Below are 18,538 nucleotides of genomic sequence, written 5' to 3' on the forward strand. Positions count from 1 at the left end.
GTATTGTCTAATGGCAGTGGCCTCTTGGAGCAAGATAATGCACCATATCACACTGCAAAAACTGTTTGTGTGTGTGTTTGTAAAGCAGAAGAAAGAGTAAGGAAAACAGACCAGACTGTTCTTGTATTGAGGGGGAGGAATATTCTGCTAAACTCAAATCCAGAAATGACATCATCTCTCACAGAATGCTTAGCCCACCTATAGATCTGTGAAACACACTTTGAATGTTTTATCCAATAAAAAAAAATACAAAACCCCATTTTTTTTTAGACAAATATTACAAAATATCAAATAAATGTCAAACCAGAAAAGTAAGGGCCTTTTGGTGATGACATAATACAAAAATTCATAAGAAATCTTTCTGGAAGCTTCTCTCATTTCCTCGTTCTAAATTTCTGCCTTTATTACATGATGATTTCTAATAAGGATGTGAGTGGGATAAATCAGTAAGCCCACTCAAGGACAAACAGTGATGACCTGATTTTTCCTGTCTGCCCCCTCCCCAGCACACGCATGCGTGTGCATACATGCACACATACAGCTCCCTTCACACAACAGTCCAAAAAAAAAAGTCAGAATGACGGAGAGGCCCCCGTTGCTATAGGAACCTGCTGGCACAGCTGAGCATTGCACTTGAGGCGGTTGCCGTGGTTATTCCTGAAAGGCAGCCTTTTTACCCTTCTTTCCCATAGCTTCACATAATGAACCAGTGATGATATACTTCCTGCTGATACAGGTTATGTACAATAGTCTCTCTCAGTCTGCTCCAGGCTTTATACTTTCAAAGCCAGCACCACCAAACCTAAAAGAAAACATGGTATTATTTGCCGCACGTATTATTAGTGCATTTGCAGAGCAGGCTTTCATTCAGCTACCCCCAGAGCAGGCAGACTCTCCCCTGGATATAATCAATGGGCTCTTGAGAGACGCAGCTCTTCCTGCTGCTTCAATCTTTGGCCTGAAAAACACAGCCATCAGCACCACGTACTGATCAATATCAATACATCCTCTGCCAGTCGACCAGCTACTGTAACAGAGACACCTTACATACCATTCAGAACATATAGCTATCTGGGCTGAAGGCAGCTTACATTAAAAATAATGATTCTGGAAATGCAGCATCTTGGATCAATTGTAATATCACGTAAAATAATAAAGACTATATTGCGAGTGTAGAAATTGCCGATCTATACATCTTCACAATAAAATTACACACAGTGGAATCACTGTGACAACCATTGTAACTCCCAATCTTCTGGTTTTACAGCATAAAGTGTACCATAGATTATTCTGGAATAAGACACAAGTCTTACAATACGGCAGCCATAAACCTTCAGTTCTGCACAGGAGAATGGGACTGCCTCCTAGTGGTTATGAGCACATACTGCAAACAGGGAACACAGTTTAATAGTGTCTATGCTTGCACACCAAGCATTCTAAATCTTGAAAATATATTTTAAAAAAGAACAAGAATAGACCATTTTAAAAAAGTAACCGGAAACTGTTGCAAAGAATAAAATGTCATTCATTTCTACTTTTCCCAACTATTTTCAGGTACTTTTTGCAATCCACAATTCTCCAAGGGTAGAAACATGCATACAAATTCAAAACATGCTAAATGGTCAACTGGTAAGTTTTGGTCAATTTATCTTATAAAGGACACATTGGTGCTTTATTTTGGGACCAAAATGAACACACAAGAATTTGCAGCCTCTACATGGCTTACACTTCCCCACATCCCCGATCAAGCCAACGTAAATATCAGCTTCATCTTCGGCGTAAAACTGGATGAATGAGAATTGGGACTGGTGAGGGAGAAGAAACTAACAAGCAATTTAACAGAGGTGAGCTCAAACTGGCAGAGGGTTGTTTTAATCAGGTCAATCAGAGTAAAAACACATTTTAATTTACAGAACACAGGATACAAGTGGAGACAGCATAGTCAGAGTGCTTGAGTACTGCAAACCCTTATATTTTGATCTAACACCTAAGAGTTTTAATCATTTCCCACTAATTCTGCAAGTACCCTAAAGCTTGGCATTAGCGATTTTTCTAATGACTTCATTTTAAAATCATATATATTTTCAGACTTGTAAATAAATTTTGTACATACATAATATATAATTGCTTGACTTATTCAGTTTAAAGCATATATTTTTCTGCACAATGATAAATGATTAGGAAGTTAGAAATTGTATCCTACTGCAAGCAAAATAAAAACAAAAAAAAAAATTGAATTCCCCTCAACCACTAAAAATGAAAAACAATTGTCAGGACAACTGGCATGCCAAACTGTGGCTTCCGCAAACTTTAAGCACAGCAATCCTCATTGCTGTCGACAACACATGCGTGACTTGGTTAAGGGTTTTGGCCAAGTAAGCCCTCCTGGGCTTAACAATGCCCCAGGCCCACGGCAATAGCACTTCCCCATAAGGCTAAAGCACCGGCACGTTTAACCCTGCACATGCTGCTAGACTAGTCAACAGCCAAACGCTGTAAGAGAAAACACTCTGGAAACCAAAGGAAGGGCTCGGCCAAAAGAGCTGCATCATGACGCTACTGTGGCATCCTGGCCAGATGAGATGGTTTGGGAATAAACATGAAATGCCAATGAAACGCCCGGGAAACCATACATGTGAAGCAATGATCATGGGAGTTAAGAGACGTCAACAACTTCAGAGCTCTACCGGAAGGAAGCCACAAGCAAGCTACATTCTTTACCAAGTCACTACAAAAAAAACCACATGTAGCTTACGCTATAGCGTTCCACAAGTGGGGCACTGAATTAGGCAAGGCTATCATGTACACTAATACTTCTCTACATTTTTCAAAATGACTGAGACCTCACATTTTATTTTAAGTTATTAGTCAAAGATTTCTGTTAGCAAATTCCCTAAGAGTTAGTTAATGGTTAGAAGTTTTTGAGGCAGCGACGAGATCTTACTTTCAGTACTGTACTGGGTAATCAACAATTAGGCACAAAAATTAAGAAAATTATTAAAGCCTCATAAATGCTGGCACCACATTTACAGAACAATGACAGAAATAGAATGAAAACAAGTTATGTCTAGACAAAAGATTCTAGTATTGGCATCCAATTCAGATGCCCTCAGAATATAAGGAGTGTGTCTCAGCTGTTTTAATACTGAACTTGTAAGTGTGATCACTTTTTGTCATAAAAGCCCCAATAAATTGAGAGTTTGGTCCTTCTTAATGCTACATTAAACCTCAAGCAACTTATGACCCTCCTCTCTAAAATGTCATTAGAAACCGAAAGTGCTTGAATGAGCTGTAATAATAGAAAAGGCTAATTTAAAGATAAAAAGTATATGATCTAACAGCTGGAAATATCACTACAAATATATTTAAATGCATTAATTATAAGCTATTTTATCATGGACACTAATTAAGATGACTGTACCATGTTATTGAAACATCTGAAAAAGAAAATAAATACAACAAACAGCAATGTAACACCACATTGTAGAGGGGTTTTTTTTTTTTTTTGATGCACCATACAATTGGAATTAAATTTAATAATTTAGTATCCGCAGACAAAACACGCATGTCTTGCTTTTATTAAACAAATAGCCTTTCCTCAATTACGTCCCTTTAAAAAAATCTACTTCAGAGCTTTACAGTCACGAATTTAAATGTTTAGGAATGGCGAAAATCATTGCGCCCGAGGTGCACGTCCATATACAGACAATTAAAAGATGTGCTCTGTCTGTCTCTCTCGCGCGCACACACACACACACACACGCAGGCACACACACACACACACGCAGGCACACACACACACACACGCAGGCACACACACACACACACACGCAGGCACACACACACACACACGCAGGCACACACACACACACACGCAGGCACACACACACACACACGCAGGCACACACACACGCAGGCACACACACACACGCAGGCACACACACACACGCAGGCACACACACACACACACACACACACACACACACACACACACACACACACACACAGACGCATGCAGGCACAGACACAGACACAGACACACACACACACACACACACACACACACACACACACACACACACACACACGCAGGCACACGCAGGCACACGCACACACACACACAGACGCATGCAGGCACAGACACAGACACACACAGACACACACACAGTCACACACAGACGCACGCAGGCACACGAACACACAGATTTTCTCTTTCAGATGTTTCCAGATGTTGAAGTGACAGCTGGTTTCAGTGGCTGTCCTCCCTGGTCTGTGCAAGGGCCTTCTCCGCACCAGCAGAGCCTTCAAAGCGCAGGGAAGCGATGGCAGCCTGGTGAGACATGCTCTTCCTCACGACGTCGCCCTTCCTCCATAACGTGATCTCCTGCACAACCAGCACACGGTGACACTTGAAACAGACTGGGATCCCCGAAGGGTTCAAGGCATGAGGGACTTCAGATATGTTGTCACATATATGCAGAACATGCGCGGCATGTCCTCCACGTCTAAAAGCAAAGGCAACGGGGTGGTGACCATCAGACGTGGTGCATGAAAGCACCAGAAAATAGGGTCATGGGCAGAGAACAGACCCCTGTGGCTAAATCTAACCCATTTCGGGTCACAGCTGCTCCGCTTCTTGAAAAAGTTGCATATAAACACAGAAGCTGAAGGATAACATGAATGACGAATGTGAGCGCCATCAAAAATTGTATTTCATTATAGGGCATGCCACAAAAACTAATGCACATTAAGTCTTGTGTGTCTTGGACCAGTCATTTACCATGAGGCTGAGTTGCGGCAATGCACCCTTAACACAGACTCTTTTACCATACGTGCCTGTTGTTTGAAGTAGCGTCTCTCCTCTTCATCAATGAGAACAAGATTGAGGTAATAGCGAACTGAAAACTTCTTATTGATATCTCTCATGGTAGGCGTCATCTCATAGCCAGCCAAGAAGAGTCGGATTGGGATTGATTCACCTGCACATACAAAAGTAAAGAATTGATGGCGCCTTCGGAATTACTACGTATACTGAAGGCCAATTAAATAACTAGTAAATTCCAGTATACTAGACTGTTTTGCAAATATGTTGCTAAGGTAAACCAGATGCAATTGTGACCACTTCACTGGACTTGTAATAAAATGTACTCAAAGAATTACTTGCAGCACAAATTTCTCTCTGTTTGGAAGTCTAACCCTATTTTGTCTTCTTCAACAGAATACAAAACATCAATCAAAGCGTTAAAGGCAACATCAAAAATCTTTCTAAATCTCAGAATGATTCAGCTTTGGCTGTTGCTCTATACCTCGGACAGGTGCACCATCCATGATTTCGTATTTAGCAATTGTGTCGTTTTCATGGTATACATTGGGTCCAGTCCCTGTTGTCTCTCTCTTAATGATGTCAATCTCCATGTGCTTGATTTTAATCCGCACCAACAGGAAATAGATCTTACCAACTATCACATCCTTCAAATGGTACCTGAGAGAGAAAGAGAAGTGACTATAAGCACACGTTTGACTATTCAATTAATTACTGTTTACCTACTTTTCACAGATGCTTACAACATGATTGATGAGATCCAGTTTCCAAACTTCACATCATGCGAGATATCAACCAAATCTAACATGCGTGATGCAATTAATCAAGGATTTCAGGTGCATTTTAGAAGAAGGTATTATATTAATGCTGAAACTTGAAAAAAGCACGGCAGCCTAGCAGAAACAGGCTTTAGTATCACAGTGTGCACACACCTGACACTACTGCTAAGACTTACTTGGACTTGTTGTACTCAAACTCAATGTGTAGGCAGTCCTCAATTCCTACTTCCATCTTGATGGAGGAGTTCAGTTCGGGGTACGTGCTGAGTGTGTGCACTACAATGTCCATCTCTTTGCTGATGTCATTTAGCCTTCTGCTGACGGTCGCTCGCAAAAAGTAGCTTGGAGAAATAAAACAACATTCAGATGAAGCATCTTATGATTACAATAAGAAATGAGATGAAACACAAAAGATATGTTTGCTGTTTTTCAACCCAGTCTTTATTTGCCTTAAACATGTTCTGCATTTATAAATGATGGGTGCTAAGGTCTGGATGAAAATAGATTTAACCAATCCTTTAGCATCTTAAAAATAAGATAAATTTTGTTAAGCCCCGCTTATTCCAAAAGCACATCAGCGTGACTCTTCTTTTTGCATAAACCAGTTAATACAGTAACCATATGTAAGTAGGGCCACTACATCATTCTTAACAGAACATGCATACCGGAGTTTGACGTTCTGGCCGGTGTACGATTCATATGGTTTCTCCACATGTGTAAACTCAAAGTCAAAAGTCTGAGACTGGGTCATTTCACCAGGCCGAGCCAGGTCCTTTACCAAAGACACAAATTCATGATGGTTCCCTCTGTCATAATACAGCTCTGAAACCAGAAAATTAAGAAACATTACAGAGACTGTGTAACTGTGTGTGCAGGACTCGTCTGTAGCACATCTACGTATAAGTTTTTAATTACAAACTTTTACGTACGTATGACACAGATCTCGCAAACAATCTAATGGCCTCCTTCAAAATAAAATGCATACATATTTGATTATGATTCGTCAGTCATGCACATATACAATAGTCCGGAGGAAGCATAATTACTAGGCTAGGCAGTTCCCCTCTCCATCCATCTATCTCGATAGATCGATATATCGGCGACCTCCCTAGCCTAATAATTATGCTTCCTGCGGACTTTTATGCGCCTGAACAACGCCACACCAAGGGAGAAGACGCTCGTCACGTGATCCTTGCGACAGGCCAAAGGCCAATTGATAATGCGATTTTTTTTTGCACCGGATGTCACATGTGTCACGAGACAGGAGCAGTAACATCTTGACATCACAAAAATGAATTAAATCTTTATATTAACCCCCCCCCTCACCAAATACAGAAGGCGCAATATAAAGGTACAGCCTAGCTAAGAACTGATTCTTGCTTGCGACATCAGCAAACATCACCAGAATTTAGACGCCTTTACAGTTTCGGTATAAAGGTTGACGTTTAATTCTGAAACAATGTAGCTATACTGAAGATGAGGATGTTACTTACCAATCTGTCCTATGAATTCTATCTTGATTCCTTGATGTTCGAGTCTTTTTCCCGGGTTCTTAAGGGTTATGTTGACTTTTCCTGAAACCGTCTCGCCGTCGTAGAACAGAAAATATTTTTCCTTTTTCCCATCTTCTGTCTTATGTTCCACCTTTTTCCTTGTTTCACCGTCATTCAAAACTATGTCGATTTCAGCACTTTGACCAAAACTGAAAAAGCTCATTCCGGCACCTTATGGCTTCAAAATCCTTTTGTATTAACACCTGACCCAGCTCAACATCTAGACAGCTCCGTCTTGGTAACCGACCAGCTACCTACTCTGTTTAATTTAGTGCACTTAGAATTATTTGAACGATATTAAAATTTAAAGCAGTTATTTCTATTCATGGAATCAGCAATAGGACCCGTCAACAACGGAGCATAAGATTTTTCAGCAACAAACAGTGTGAAAAACACCGACATTAGACTACCCCAGGAAGTGCTTCCCCACACAAAATAAAAGCCCAACTTCCTTCCTTGCCATTTATTTATTTTCTTAAAGTCATCCTAGTAATTTCACAAAATCACATATTTAAAAATAATAAAACAGCACATTTGGCCACACATTTATAAAGGTTTTTGTTTGTTTGTTTTTTTTACATTACTTCAGATGTGTTTTAATGATTTTTTAAATGCACATTCTTTTTTGGCTCACTTTAGCTGTCCCGAACAAGCAGATGAGCCAGCTTGCTAACATTGTAGCTAAACTGTAAGCTTGAAGTGTATATGTATTTCGCAGCCATTGCTTTAGATAGCCCCCTTTGGCTTACTAGACCTGAAATAGGGCTGGCAATTTCTCCAGCAAGCCAAACCAGACACAAGACACACAAACAAGCGTCTTACGCCTGTATTTTGTTACTTTGTATTTGACTTTGTCTAAAATTTCCAGTGGGAGGTAAGGGGTGACAAATGCACTGATCGATATGATTGTCTCCCGTTCAAGCAAAATGGAGGGGAAAAAAATTCCCCATCTTCAGCAGTGTTCAGGCTAGATATTAGTACAAATATTTTTGTTATTTGTCTGCATTACATTTTTTGGTTTGTTTTGTTTTGTTTTTTGCACAATTGCTTACATGCATTTCAGGACATCTCGATCCATGTGGTGCATCCATGGAAGGGGATTTGACTTGGCAGCTCGTGTTGTGTTGGAAAATAGTAATAAACGTATATAGCTGTACCCATCTATCAGCTATTTATTGATTATGATTACTCGATTACCAAAATATCGGCGCAGGAGTATTGTGACATCGCATGAAACCGCTCTGGCCTGAAATTATTTGATTATGTCTACAGTTATATAAAGGGTGACTCGCAAGCATTTACAGTTGTGTTCAAAATATTAGCAGTCCCAACATCACTAACCAGATCAATCACTGTATTTGCAAAAGACTTACTAGTAGGTGTAGCAGAGTAATAAAAAACCAACAGACCAAACAGTCATGACATGCATGCTGCTGCTTCTGTGTAATTGAATAATTAACTAAAAGGGGCCTGTTCAAAAATAATAGCAGTGTGAAATTAAATTAGTGAGGTCATTCATTCTGTGAAAAAACAGGTGTCAAACAGGTGGCCCCTATTACAGGATGAAAGCAGCAAATGTTGTGCAACCTGGTTATAGTGCATTTCACTTTAAAATAGTAAAATGGGTCATTCCAGACATTGTTCCAGAACAGCATACTTTGATTAAACAGTTGATTGGAGAGGGGAAAACATAAAGAAGTACACAAAATGATAGGCTGCTCAGCTACAATGATCTCAAATGCTTTAAAATGGCAACCAAAACCAGAAAGATGTGGAAGAAAAAGGAAAACAACCATTCAAATGGATCGAAGAATAGCCAAAATGACGAAGACTTAGCCAATGATCAGCTCCACAGAGATCAAAGAAGGTCTAAAGTCACCTGTGAATACTGTAACGATCAGAGGACACCTATGTGAAGCCAAGCTATCGGCAGGAAGCCCCCGCAAAGTCCCATTGCTGCAAAAACTACATGCTGAAGAGGTTACAATTTGCCAAAGAACACATTGACTGGCCTAAAGAGAAATGACACAACATTTTGGGGACTGATTAAAGCAAGATTGTTCTTTTTGGGTTTAGGGGCTGCAGACAGTTTGTCAGACAACCCCAAACAATGAATTCAAGCCATAGTACACTGAAGACAGTGAAGCATGGTGGTGCAAGCATCATGATATGGGGATGTTTGTCATACTATGATGTTGGGCCTATTTACTGCATACCAGGGATCATGGATCAGTTTAAATACATTAAAATACTTAAAGAGGTCATGTTGCCTCAAGCCAAAGAGGAAATGCCCCAGAAATGGGTGTTTCAACAAGTCATTGACCCCAAACACACCAGTAAGCGTGCAACATCTTGGTTCCAGACCAACAACATTAATGTTATGGAGTGGCCAGCCCTATCTCTGGACCTTAATCCAGAAGAAAACTTGTAGGAAGACATCAAAAATGTTATTTCTGAGGCAAATAAATAAAACAAAATTTTTAAAATGCAGAGGAATTGTGGAATGTAGTCCAGTCGTCCTGGGCTGGAATGCCTGTTCGCAGGTGGCTGAAGTTGGTCCATACTCCATACAACACAGATGTGAAGCAGTTCTCAGAAACAGTGGTTATACTAAATATTAGTTTAGTGATTTACAGGAAAGATCAATATTCACGCATTTTTCAGTTCATACAGTAAATGTTTGAGTTTGCAAAGAAAAATGCAGTCACTTATTTTTTGAACATCCTAATATTCCATTTTCTTTTTGATTAATTTATGTTTTGATTTGGAATAGAATGCGCAGTGTTCTTAATGAATTTCTGTTTATGAAAATAAAAGCTATTATAAGAATTTTGAAGTTTACTCAGTTTTTAAAACACGCTGCCATTATTTTTGAACACAACTGTACATGTAATTTCACTTGACACACTTAAGCAGTTCTATAATTGGGATATAATGGAGTGAATCAAACCTAACCGTGGGTGGCGGATTACTACTGAAGGTACGGTTGAATCAGATCATTTTGTAATCGTAGTAGGATAATCTTTCCATCTAATTGTATGTGTTTTGGCACTGTGCCGTCTGTCTAAATACACGCTTAGCTACTATATCTAGGGCTATTCGGATTTTAGGATGAACGGTCTGTCTACTGTAGTTTTATTTAGAACAGAATGCTTTCCAGTTCCATCTATTTGCTCATATGAAGCGTGTACGTCGGGCATAAGCGATACACTTTTGGCGCTGTTCAAATGTTGCTGTTTTAAAAGGTCCAAGCTGAGTAATATGATTTTGCTTTATAACCAACCTCATCATCATCTCCCTTTCTCATTTGCACACACTCGGCGATTATTTCGATGTGCTACGTATGCTGCGCAGGTGCGTGTAACCTGCCTATGCGCGGGGAATTGGAGACAAAGTTGACAACTTAGCGACTTTATTTCTCCAAAAAAAGGAATAGCGACATATTCAGCGACCTTATGGACAGACAGCCAGCTACTTTGCATAGAAGAGTGTCAGTCCACTGTAGTACCCCTCTCTCTACGTCTACTTTGGCAGTGGAGACACGGAATAGCACATTTAGTCCGTACAGCTGCTGACCCAGACGTAAATAATCCAACACGAATCTGCATTGTACGCTCCTCCTTTGTTTTAATACAAGCAATTTAATTTGATCGTTTTGACAATAAATAAATAAATAAATAAATAAATAAAGATTTCTGTAACACTGTATATAGAGCCGAAATCACAGCACAGCCGTCAGGGATGCACTTCACGACACTTAACCGTCGCACCATTTGCTGCTAAAGCACACTTTTACAAAAAGGCTGTGGAAGGTGATAGCAGAACATCTTAGAAAACCATGATTTTTTTTGTTGTTGCTCCCTGAATAATAAAAGCAGCCTAACCTTAACTACAGTTTAGATTAAACCAGCAATTATAACCCAACATCATAAACATGCCATTATATCTACACGAAAACCAGGCAGCTAGAAGTACTACCTTATTTCTGTGTATGTATAATGGCATTTTTATGATGGGATGAAGAATCGTTGGAAAATAAAGTGACTTATTGCTCCTTGAAGCAGTGAAAGAGAGCTCCATTTATTGATGGTAACAGCATCACCATCAAAGGTAACAGTGATCATTTTGCATTGACTAGTACAATTAAAATCATGACAAAGCCTCATGTTTTGAATAAAGTAACATAACTAACAAAGCAAACATAGGGCTGTCAGCAGACATTAGTGTTTCCTGGAGACTTTCTTGCTACCCTGTCATCAGCGAGGTATACTTTTTGCATTATGAGTTCCATCATAAAAGTCTACAGGTAAACAGTAGCTTGTTAATGGCTATTAATTAGGTCATAAACACCTTAAAAGTAACTAACAAGCAATATATGCACATGCACATGCATAAAAAGGGCAACTGAGCTGTTGCTTGCCCTATGGGCTAGTTAGCTCACATTCACCTATACTGCTAAACCAGACATCTTCCTGTTCACTTAGCTTAGTTTACCTTCTCCATCAGTCATTGTTACATCTGGTCAGATATTTGTTAGCAAATAAGTTACTTCCATATAACCACCATGACATTCTACAGGTTGACACATTCCTGCTTCTCTTTTTGTGTACGTGCTATGATTGTTTAATGATTTTTAAGTTACTTATGACCTAATTATTAGCCATTAATACAATGGTTTATAAGATTTAGCCTTTGGAACTAATGGATTAGGGATACGCATACCCAACTGCTTGCCTGTTGCAATTTGCCTGTATAGGTGTGATGCCATTCTGATTGCTTACTTGCCTGTTTTCTGTCCTTCATGAGTATTTTTCTGCATATTGACAGTCTTTCTAAACTGACTGTCATTCACATGTATAACTGTCTGCCTGCTGATCCTCAAGCCTGCCTTCTTACATGCCAGAATGCTCGACTACAAATCTGTCCGTCTGCCAAACTGTAAAAATGATTTATGTGTTTGACTTCACCTTGCCTTTTCAGAACAAATAATTCTAGGAGAATCCTAAGAAAACTTGGACCAGGACAAATGGAGAAAGAGAAGGAACTTTCTGATACCGACAGGGAAAAGTAAGGCCTTTGCACTACTGTGCTCAAAAACCTTATAATAACAATATTCATTTAAAATGATTCTTACTTATATAGCACATTCCTTATAGAGTCCAAATGCGCAAGGTGCTTTACACAGAAATGAACAAACAGTATTCAGCAATAAGACATGAATCAAATAAAACTGATACAAATCATGAAATATAAATGTAAAAATGAAATTAATACAAACAGAATTTAAATTAAACAGGCTAAGCAAGCTGAACAAATAGGCCAAGCTAAACAAACAACTCTTTAATCTGTATTAAACACAAATAGAGCTTGCACTCCAAATACTTTCAGGACTACTATTCCAAAGTTTAGGAACAATAAGAGAAAGCTGTTTCATCAGCCTAGTTATTTTAAAAGATTAGGAAGTAATGTTATAGGAATGGTGTTTTTTTTTTCTTATAATGTGCTAAAGTGGACTAAAATAATTTTGATTGTATAAACCTATTCAATTTACAAAACACAACATGGAACAGTGCTCTATCAGTGATTCATCCATTACATAGAGAATAAGAATCTATAAACAGACAGCAAGCTCTCTCAAAATACTTTGAGCATGGATGTTAGATGATGCTGTTGATGTCTGAAGAATGACAAACAAACAGATGAGTGACAAACAAACAACATTTATTTATATATGTTTGTTGTTGCCATGGTAATATTCCTTTCACCTCCAAAAGTGCAATGACCAACTGCAGCAACCCCAGATCATAGCACTGCCCCCACAGGCTTGTACGGTAGGCACTAGGCATGATGGGTGCATCACTTCAGCCGCCTCTTTTCTTACCTTGATGCGCCCATCACTCTGGAACAGGGTAAATCTGGACTCATCAGACCACATGACCTTCTTCCATTGCTCCAGAGTCCAATCTTTATGCTCCCTAGCAAATTGAAGCCGTTTTTGCCGGTTAGCCTCACTGACAAGTGGTTTTCTTAAGGCTACACAGCTGTTTAGTCCCAATCCCTTGAGTTCCCTTCACATTGTATGTGTGGAAATGCTCTTACTTTCACTATTAAACATATCTCTGAGTTCTACTGTTGGTTTTCTATGATTTGATTTCACCACATGTTTAAGTGATCGCCAATCACGACCATCCAAGATTTTTTTCTGACCACATTCCTTCTTCAAAGATGTTTCCCTACTGTCCTTCCACTTTTTAATAATACGTTGGACAGTTCTTAACCCGATTTTAGTAGTTTCAGCAATCTCCTTAGATGTTTTCTCTGCTTAATGCATGCCAATAATTTGACACCTTTTCCATGACCACAGGATGTGTCTTTTGACATGGTTGTTTAACAAATGAGAAGCTACCAGCTGAAATGCCAGCTGAAACAATCACAAATACAGTAATTTTCCAATGGGAGGCTCTTACCTATTTGCTTAGTTAAATCCAGGTTGTGACCTTTTCTTTCTTTTTTTTTTTTTTAAATGATATTATTATATTACATGATTCGTTTATCATAACATTTTCTTTATCACAATGTCCAGAAAGCAAAAAGGTAGTACTGGACATGATTGTGAAGGACAGAAAACCATTTTCTATTGAAGAACATGTGGGTTTTAGGAAAATGTTCAATTACTGGACTCCTGTTTTGGAGGCCAGGTATACAGACTAGAAGGCCAGGCTGAGATAGGACGTCCGTGCTGTCAATCTATCTTGCATATCTGGCTGTCGCTTTCCATTATAACCAAGTTCTCTTTACAGGGAAAGACCTGTTCTGTCTTGTTATTTGTCTGGCCTTTATAAGTGTTCCAAAATCCCTCTGGAATTAGGCTTTTTATTGTGCACAATTGCTCAATTTGCCATAAAGCCAGACAATTAAATCATTATGGGTTCAACAAAAATGGTTTTCCCTAGCGTCTCTACCTACTACCTTCAAAATCCATCTGAAATTTCAGCTCATGCATTTATCTTCATAAACTACTAATGCTCGGGGTAACCCAGCCAGGTAGTTTTGGGGGAGATCTTGTTTTGTGTATGCTAAACGTTTTCTACCATAGAGCTTTACCCATATTAGCGGGGCTGTGGCTTCTACTTCAGCAGGGCTCCCCCTATGGACTCATGCGGAAGAAAATCCACAGTGGTTTCCATGACGGCGAGTACACGCGCTTAGGTGGTACAAAACAACGATTCATCCTCGTGCAGGTGAGCGGACCAGCCGAGGTTTTATCGCAAAGATGGAGTTAACTGCTGTCTGACGTGTGTATATATATATATATATATATATATATATATATATATATATATATATATATATATATATATATATATATATATATATATATTTTTTTAGGGGACTGCATATTTTACGTGAAAAAGTCTTGCTGAGTTGTAACCATAAGAGCTACGCTTTGGCAGCATTAGCTGTTCATGTGTAGTGTATAAACGTATGTCCTTAGCCTGCTAGAAGACGGACACATGGCTCTGGGAGCTGGGCAGAAGAATGATGAAAGCAAAACTACTCTGTCGGAGGCGTTCATCCAATTCCAGTAAGTTAAATGTAGACGGTTAAATATGGGCAGTGATTAAGGTACATGACTTGTAATCGGAAGGCTTCTGGTTCGTGCCCCACCGTTGCCACTGAGCAACGCCATTAACCCTCAATTGCTCAAGTTGTACTCAGTCATAATTGTAAGTCACTTTGGATAAACGCATCAGCTACATGCTGTAATTCAAGATTGACTTCAAGCAGGGTAATCGTTTTTTTATGGTTTCAAAACTTGAAGTATGCTAGCTTAGGTATGGTTATTTCTGCTGTGTCTCACACAGAATCCAGGTTAAAAAAAAAGAGATTCAAGAATTCAGGAATGAAACAAGTCTTCTAGAAGCCAAGAACAAAAAACTCATTGAACTGGTAATACCTCTGTCAAATATTCAAAACGTGCAAACAGCTGTAGTGTGAAGACCATGTCTTCAAGCTCTTCCCCTAACATTGTCCAAGGCACCTGCATTTTTTAAAATAAAATTTGATCCAAAAACTGAGTGCTGATGCCAGCGATATGTCTCAGAGGGATCACCTGAGAGAGGAGCAGCACAGTCACATCCGCACGCTGCGTAAGCAGGCAAAAGAGCAGGAGAGGAAGCTGGATCAGAGCGAGAGGGCGAACAAGGAGCAGGTGGAGCAAGCTCTGCGGCGCAACGTAGCGCTCAGGCACCACCGAGAGGAAGATCTGGCAGGTACGCGAGGCAGGCCCCTGTACGACGTACCACTCGTCAGCTTGTCTGGCAGCCGACCCACAGACGTGTGCACACAGAACACACAACCTAGGGAGCACACAGGATGTGCAGATGCACATGTGAACACGTTAGGCAGCAGTTCAGCTGCACACACAGCAGGTGTGCATGCGCGTGTGCAAGAGAGGCAGAGAGGTGAAGCTTCTTCACTCTGTTGATATTTTTGTGTGCGTGAGAGTGAGAAATGGAGCGTTTCACTGATGTTTCATACGTGTGCGAGAGAACTGAACGGTCAGCTGACAAGCCTGGAGACACAGGTGAGGAGGCTGCAGATACAGAGGCAGGCCTTGCTGGAGTACAAGACCATCGGGAGTGTGGAACATCAGCGACATATCCAGGGCCTGCAGTCAGTGCTCACCACCACGCAGAAAGACTTTCAGGAGAGGTCAGGTACGCCACATTACAAACCCTCTACATTTAGACCCATCTCATTTCTTTTGGAGACGGTGTACACACATCTCAGGCACACTGCAACACAAATATCACTGCGACGTTTCACAATCACAACCACTCTACAAACCACTGAGTCCTATCGATCATTTTATACCGGGTAAAATTTAACAGAAAAGAATGATAAGCTCAGTACTTTAAGTAGTACTGTTGGCTGATGTAACTGTTCACCACAGAAAGTATTCAGTATTCCCGTGATGCAACCTTCAATGAAATCGACAAGAAGAAATCTCAGATGATTGATGAACAGAAGCAGCTGGCTACAGAGGTGTAAACCTATCACCAAATATCTCTCCCGCATGTGAAGTAGGGCCTGTGTATTATCACAATCTTGCATTCTTTCAGAGGGTGATAAAACAACTCGACAAAGCTAGTCGCCATGAGATGATGGAGAACGACTGGCTTAAGAGAGAGGTACAGGCACCCATACGTTCATTTTCAGAATGCCTGCATTTTGATTGGCATACTGATGCAGATAAGTTTATTACTCAAGTGTGTGCATGTATCGTTGTCCCATGGCAGACTGCCATCTACCGTAAAGAAGTCTCTATACTGGAGGCAGCTGTGAGGAACTTGGAGAAGAAGAACTTGAAGCACATGAACCAACTGGTTGAGCAGCGTCTAAGTCGTTTGTGGATCTCAAGGTATTACTGACCCCAGTGGTGGAAGTTTAGCAATTTGTTATTTGGTTTATATAGTTATATAGTTTAGTTCCAACAAATTGGGCTGTAATATACTACTAATGGATAAACTGGATTGTTACTATTAGATTGGTGTTGGAGGGAAACTGGGCACCTTTGGTGTGGGGCATTGATTCCCAGGGCACAATGCGCTTTCTTCACACAAAAATAAAAATTGTAGGCTAAAGTTGAGAACCACTGCTGAAGACTGAACTAAATTGTAATCCTTATAATTCTTACCCTTTCTGTTGCAGAAATGTATTCATCACACAGGCTGCAGACTTGGGCAAGGTTGAACAGCCAATGCAGAAACGCACACGCTCAGAGTCAACAGGTGATCCATCTGACCTCACCCATTTCTGTCCAGAAATGCACTTCTAGGACCACAAGAGGGCACTCCAAGAGTGGTAGTTAGGCAAGGGTTTGAACTTCAGCATAAAAGTCCTCCATCTAGGGTTTTGGACAAGTGCAGATTAGAAACTAGTGAGTTTAAAACTCTTATATGCAAGTGTTAGTCATAAAGCTATGTAACTGCTCTGGCTCATACACTCTCAACTGCTAGATTTCAGTGTTATACTTTAAAACTAGTTTTGTTTTGTTTTTTGTTTTTTTACTCAGAATCATACACTATAACAGTGCTCAGTTTTATTCAGGTCTACCTTTAAATTATTAATCACTCTTATAAAAATGCAGATTCATGGGTCAATATACAGACACAGAACACAATGGAAACACAGGATATTGGAGAGTTTGCGTACGGAGCAACTCCAGGAGAAATTTCTCTTGTTCAACAGCTATTTTTGCCTAGTATATCTACTGTAGACTGCTCAAGGCTGTGATAGTAAGTAATATGTAAGCAATATATTAATATATCTGAGCAGATTAATTCTTTCCTCTGCACTCAGCAGTCAAGATCACCCATCAGGAGCCCTTGGCTTTATTAGTTAAAGGCCACTCAGCATCAGCTCCTCAACTTTCTCCAACTAGTGACCTGCATTTTTAGCAGAGCCAGAGAGCAGACCCTGGCTGGCGCACGACTCCCCAACGGACGCTGTGGAAGCAGGCTGGGCTGGGGTGTTGGAACAAGAGGAACTGACGCCCAGCTGCGAGCCCTCCGCCCCTCCCTGCGACCTCGCCATGTTCCCCCTTGGCAGCCGGAGTGACCACAGGGTGAGATCTTAAGTCTTTATGAACACACAGGGCTTTCTGTAAAGACCACTGAAGAACTAGAAAAATGGAACAGAATCACTGGTTGTAATTCCTTACCTTTATGTAGTAAATATGCCTAAAGAGACAAGATGTATTAAGGCAGTACGAATGTTTGATGAGGACCTAGAGTAGTGTGCAGCTGAGAGAACTGTGGAAACTCACTTCCTGCTCCCTGGCAGTGGCTGCGCTACAGATGGGCCTAGCATCACCCAGTAACAGGTCCTCTCTTTGTCTCTGTGGCCAGCCTGCAAAGTGAGCGCCTTTGTGTGTGTGTGTGTGTGTGTGTGTGTGTGTGTGTAGGAACTACTACACCTGGGCCCTTTGGAGCAGAAGCTGTTGACTGTGAAGGGCCAGGCTATGACTCTGTACCCTATGCCCTCTGACCCTGAGGGTTTGGGCACATCGGTGCCCCTCGACTTTTTGGAGATGCAGGATTGGGCCCTCACCACGCGTAGCATCCGCAACAAGTTCCACTGAGGACACGAGGCATAAACACAAACTTGTAGTTGAAAGTGCAGGCTAATCAGCTCGTATAAGGGTGACAATCATATGAAGTATTTTTAAATTAATTTAAGGTTTTTTTTGGCCTGTTAAGGCTAAAACCTATGTGGCTCCTTTCCAAGATAAAATTGCTTTCTTTCTTTTAAAATTTTAATATTAAAATAACCGCACCCCATTTTAAAGAATTCTCTTATTATAGGCAGACCCAGGTGAG

The 18,538-nt window shown here is 40.3% G+C and overlaps 2 protein-coding genes across 6 annotated transcripts; one reads left to right on the plus strand and one right to left on the minus strand.

Annotated features, from left to right (window-relative positions):
* Nucleotides 1–1,850: 1,850 nt before the first annotated feature.
* Nucleotides 1,851–7,572, minus strand: vps26bl (vacuolar protein sorting 26 homolog B, like). Its single transcript, XM_027000672.3, has 6 exons — nucleotides 7,095–7,572; nucleotides 6,267–6,423; nucleotides 5,778–5,942; nucleotides 5,307–5,482; nucleotides 4,837–4,979; nucleotides 1,851–4,384 (listed from the first exon to the last, which is right to left on the minus strand). Exons 1-6 carry the CDS (start codon nucleotides 7,315–7,317, stop codon nucleotides 4,250–4,252), a joined length of 999 nt encoding a protein of 332 aa, XP_026856473.2. The 5' UTR covers nucleotides 7,318–7,572; the 3' UTR covers nucleotides 1,851–4,249.
* Nucleotides 7,573–13,334: 5,762 nt separating this feature from the next.
* Nucleotides 13,335–18,499, plus strand: ccdc83 (coiled-coil domain containing 83). 5 transcript variants are annotated; one of them, XM_081702009.1, is made up of 11 exons: nucleotides 13,335–14,395; nucleotides 14,544–14,739; nucleotides 15,020–15,104; nucleotides 15,259–15,427; nucleotides 15,707–15,874; nucleotides 16,111–16,202; nucleotides 16,280–16,348; nucleotides 16,457–16,578; nucleotides 16,869–16,948; nucleotides 17,602–17,784; nucleotides 18,124–18,268. In XM_081702009.1, the coding sequence occupies exons 2-10, from the start codon at nucleotides 14,669–14,671 to the stop codon at nucleotides 17,775–17,777; spliced, it is 1,032 nt and encodes a 343-aa protein (XP_081558135.1). In that variant the 5' UTR covers nucleotides 13,335–14,395; nucleotides 14,544–14,668; the 3' UTR covers nucleotides 17,778–17,784; nucleotides 18,124–18,268. The 5 variants fall into 5 exon arrangements, with proteins under 5 accessions (XP_081558135.1, XP_081558133.1, XP_035391738.2 ...); XM_081702007.1 differs by having other exon boundaries at nucleotides 13,342–14,395; nucleotides 17,621–17,784; nucleotides 18,124–18,499; XM_035535845.2 differs by having other exon boundaries at nucleotides 13,344–14,395; nucleotides 17,618–17,784; nucleotides 18,124–18,499.
* The last annotated feature ends 39 nt before the right edge of the window (nucleotides 18,500–18,538 follow it).

This window comes from Electrophorus electricus, chromosome 19 (assembly GCF_041902795.1).
Source record: "Electrophorus electricus isolate QZ-2024a chromosome 19, ASM4190279v1, whole genome shotgun sequence".
Lineage (NCBI taxonomy): Eukaryota > Metazoa > Chordata > Actinopteri > Gymnotiformes > Gymnotidae > Electrophorus > Electrophorus electricus.

Coding starts and splice junctions, on each gene's coding strand:
- ccdc83 (XM_035535845.2), top strand. CDS start 14,669: ATGGCTCTGGGAGCTGGGCAGAAGAATGATGAAAGCAAAACTACTCTG. Junction 16,579..16,868: donor AGTCGTTTGTGGATCTCAAG/GTATTACTGACC, acceptor TTTCTGTTGCAG/AAATGTATTCATCACACAGG. Junction 16,949..17,617: donor CACACGCTCAGAGTCAACAG/GTGATCCATCTG, acceptor CTGCATTTTTAG/CAGAGCCAGAGAGCAGACCC.
- vps26bl (XM_027000672.3), bottom strand. CDS start 7,317: ATGAGCTTTTTCAGTTTTGGTCAAAGTGCTGAAATCGACATAGTTTTG. Junction 4,980..5,306: donor GGATGGTGCACCTGTCCGAG/GTATAGAGCAAC, acceptor TTGTATGTGCAG/GTGAATCAATCCCAATCCGA. Junction 4,385..4,836: donor GACGCTACTTCAAACAACAG/GCACGTATGGTA, acceptor CTGGTTGTGCAG/GAGATCACGTTATGGAGGAA.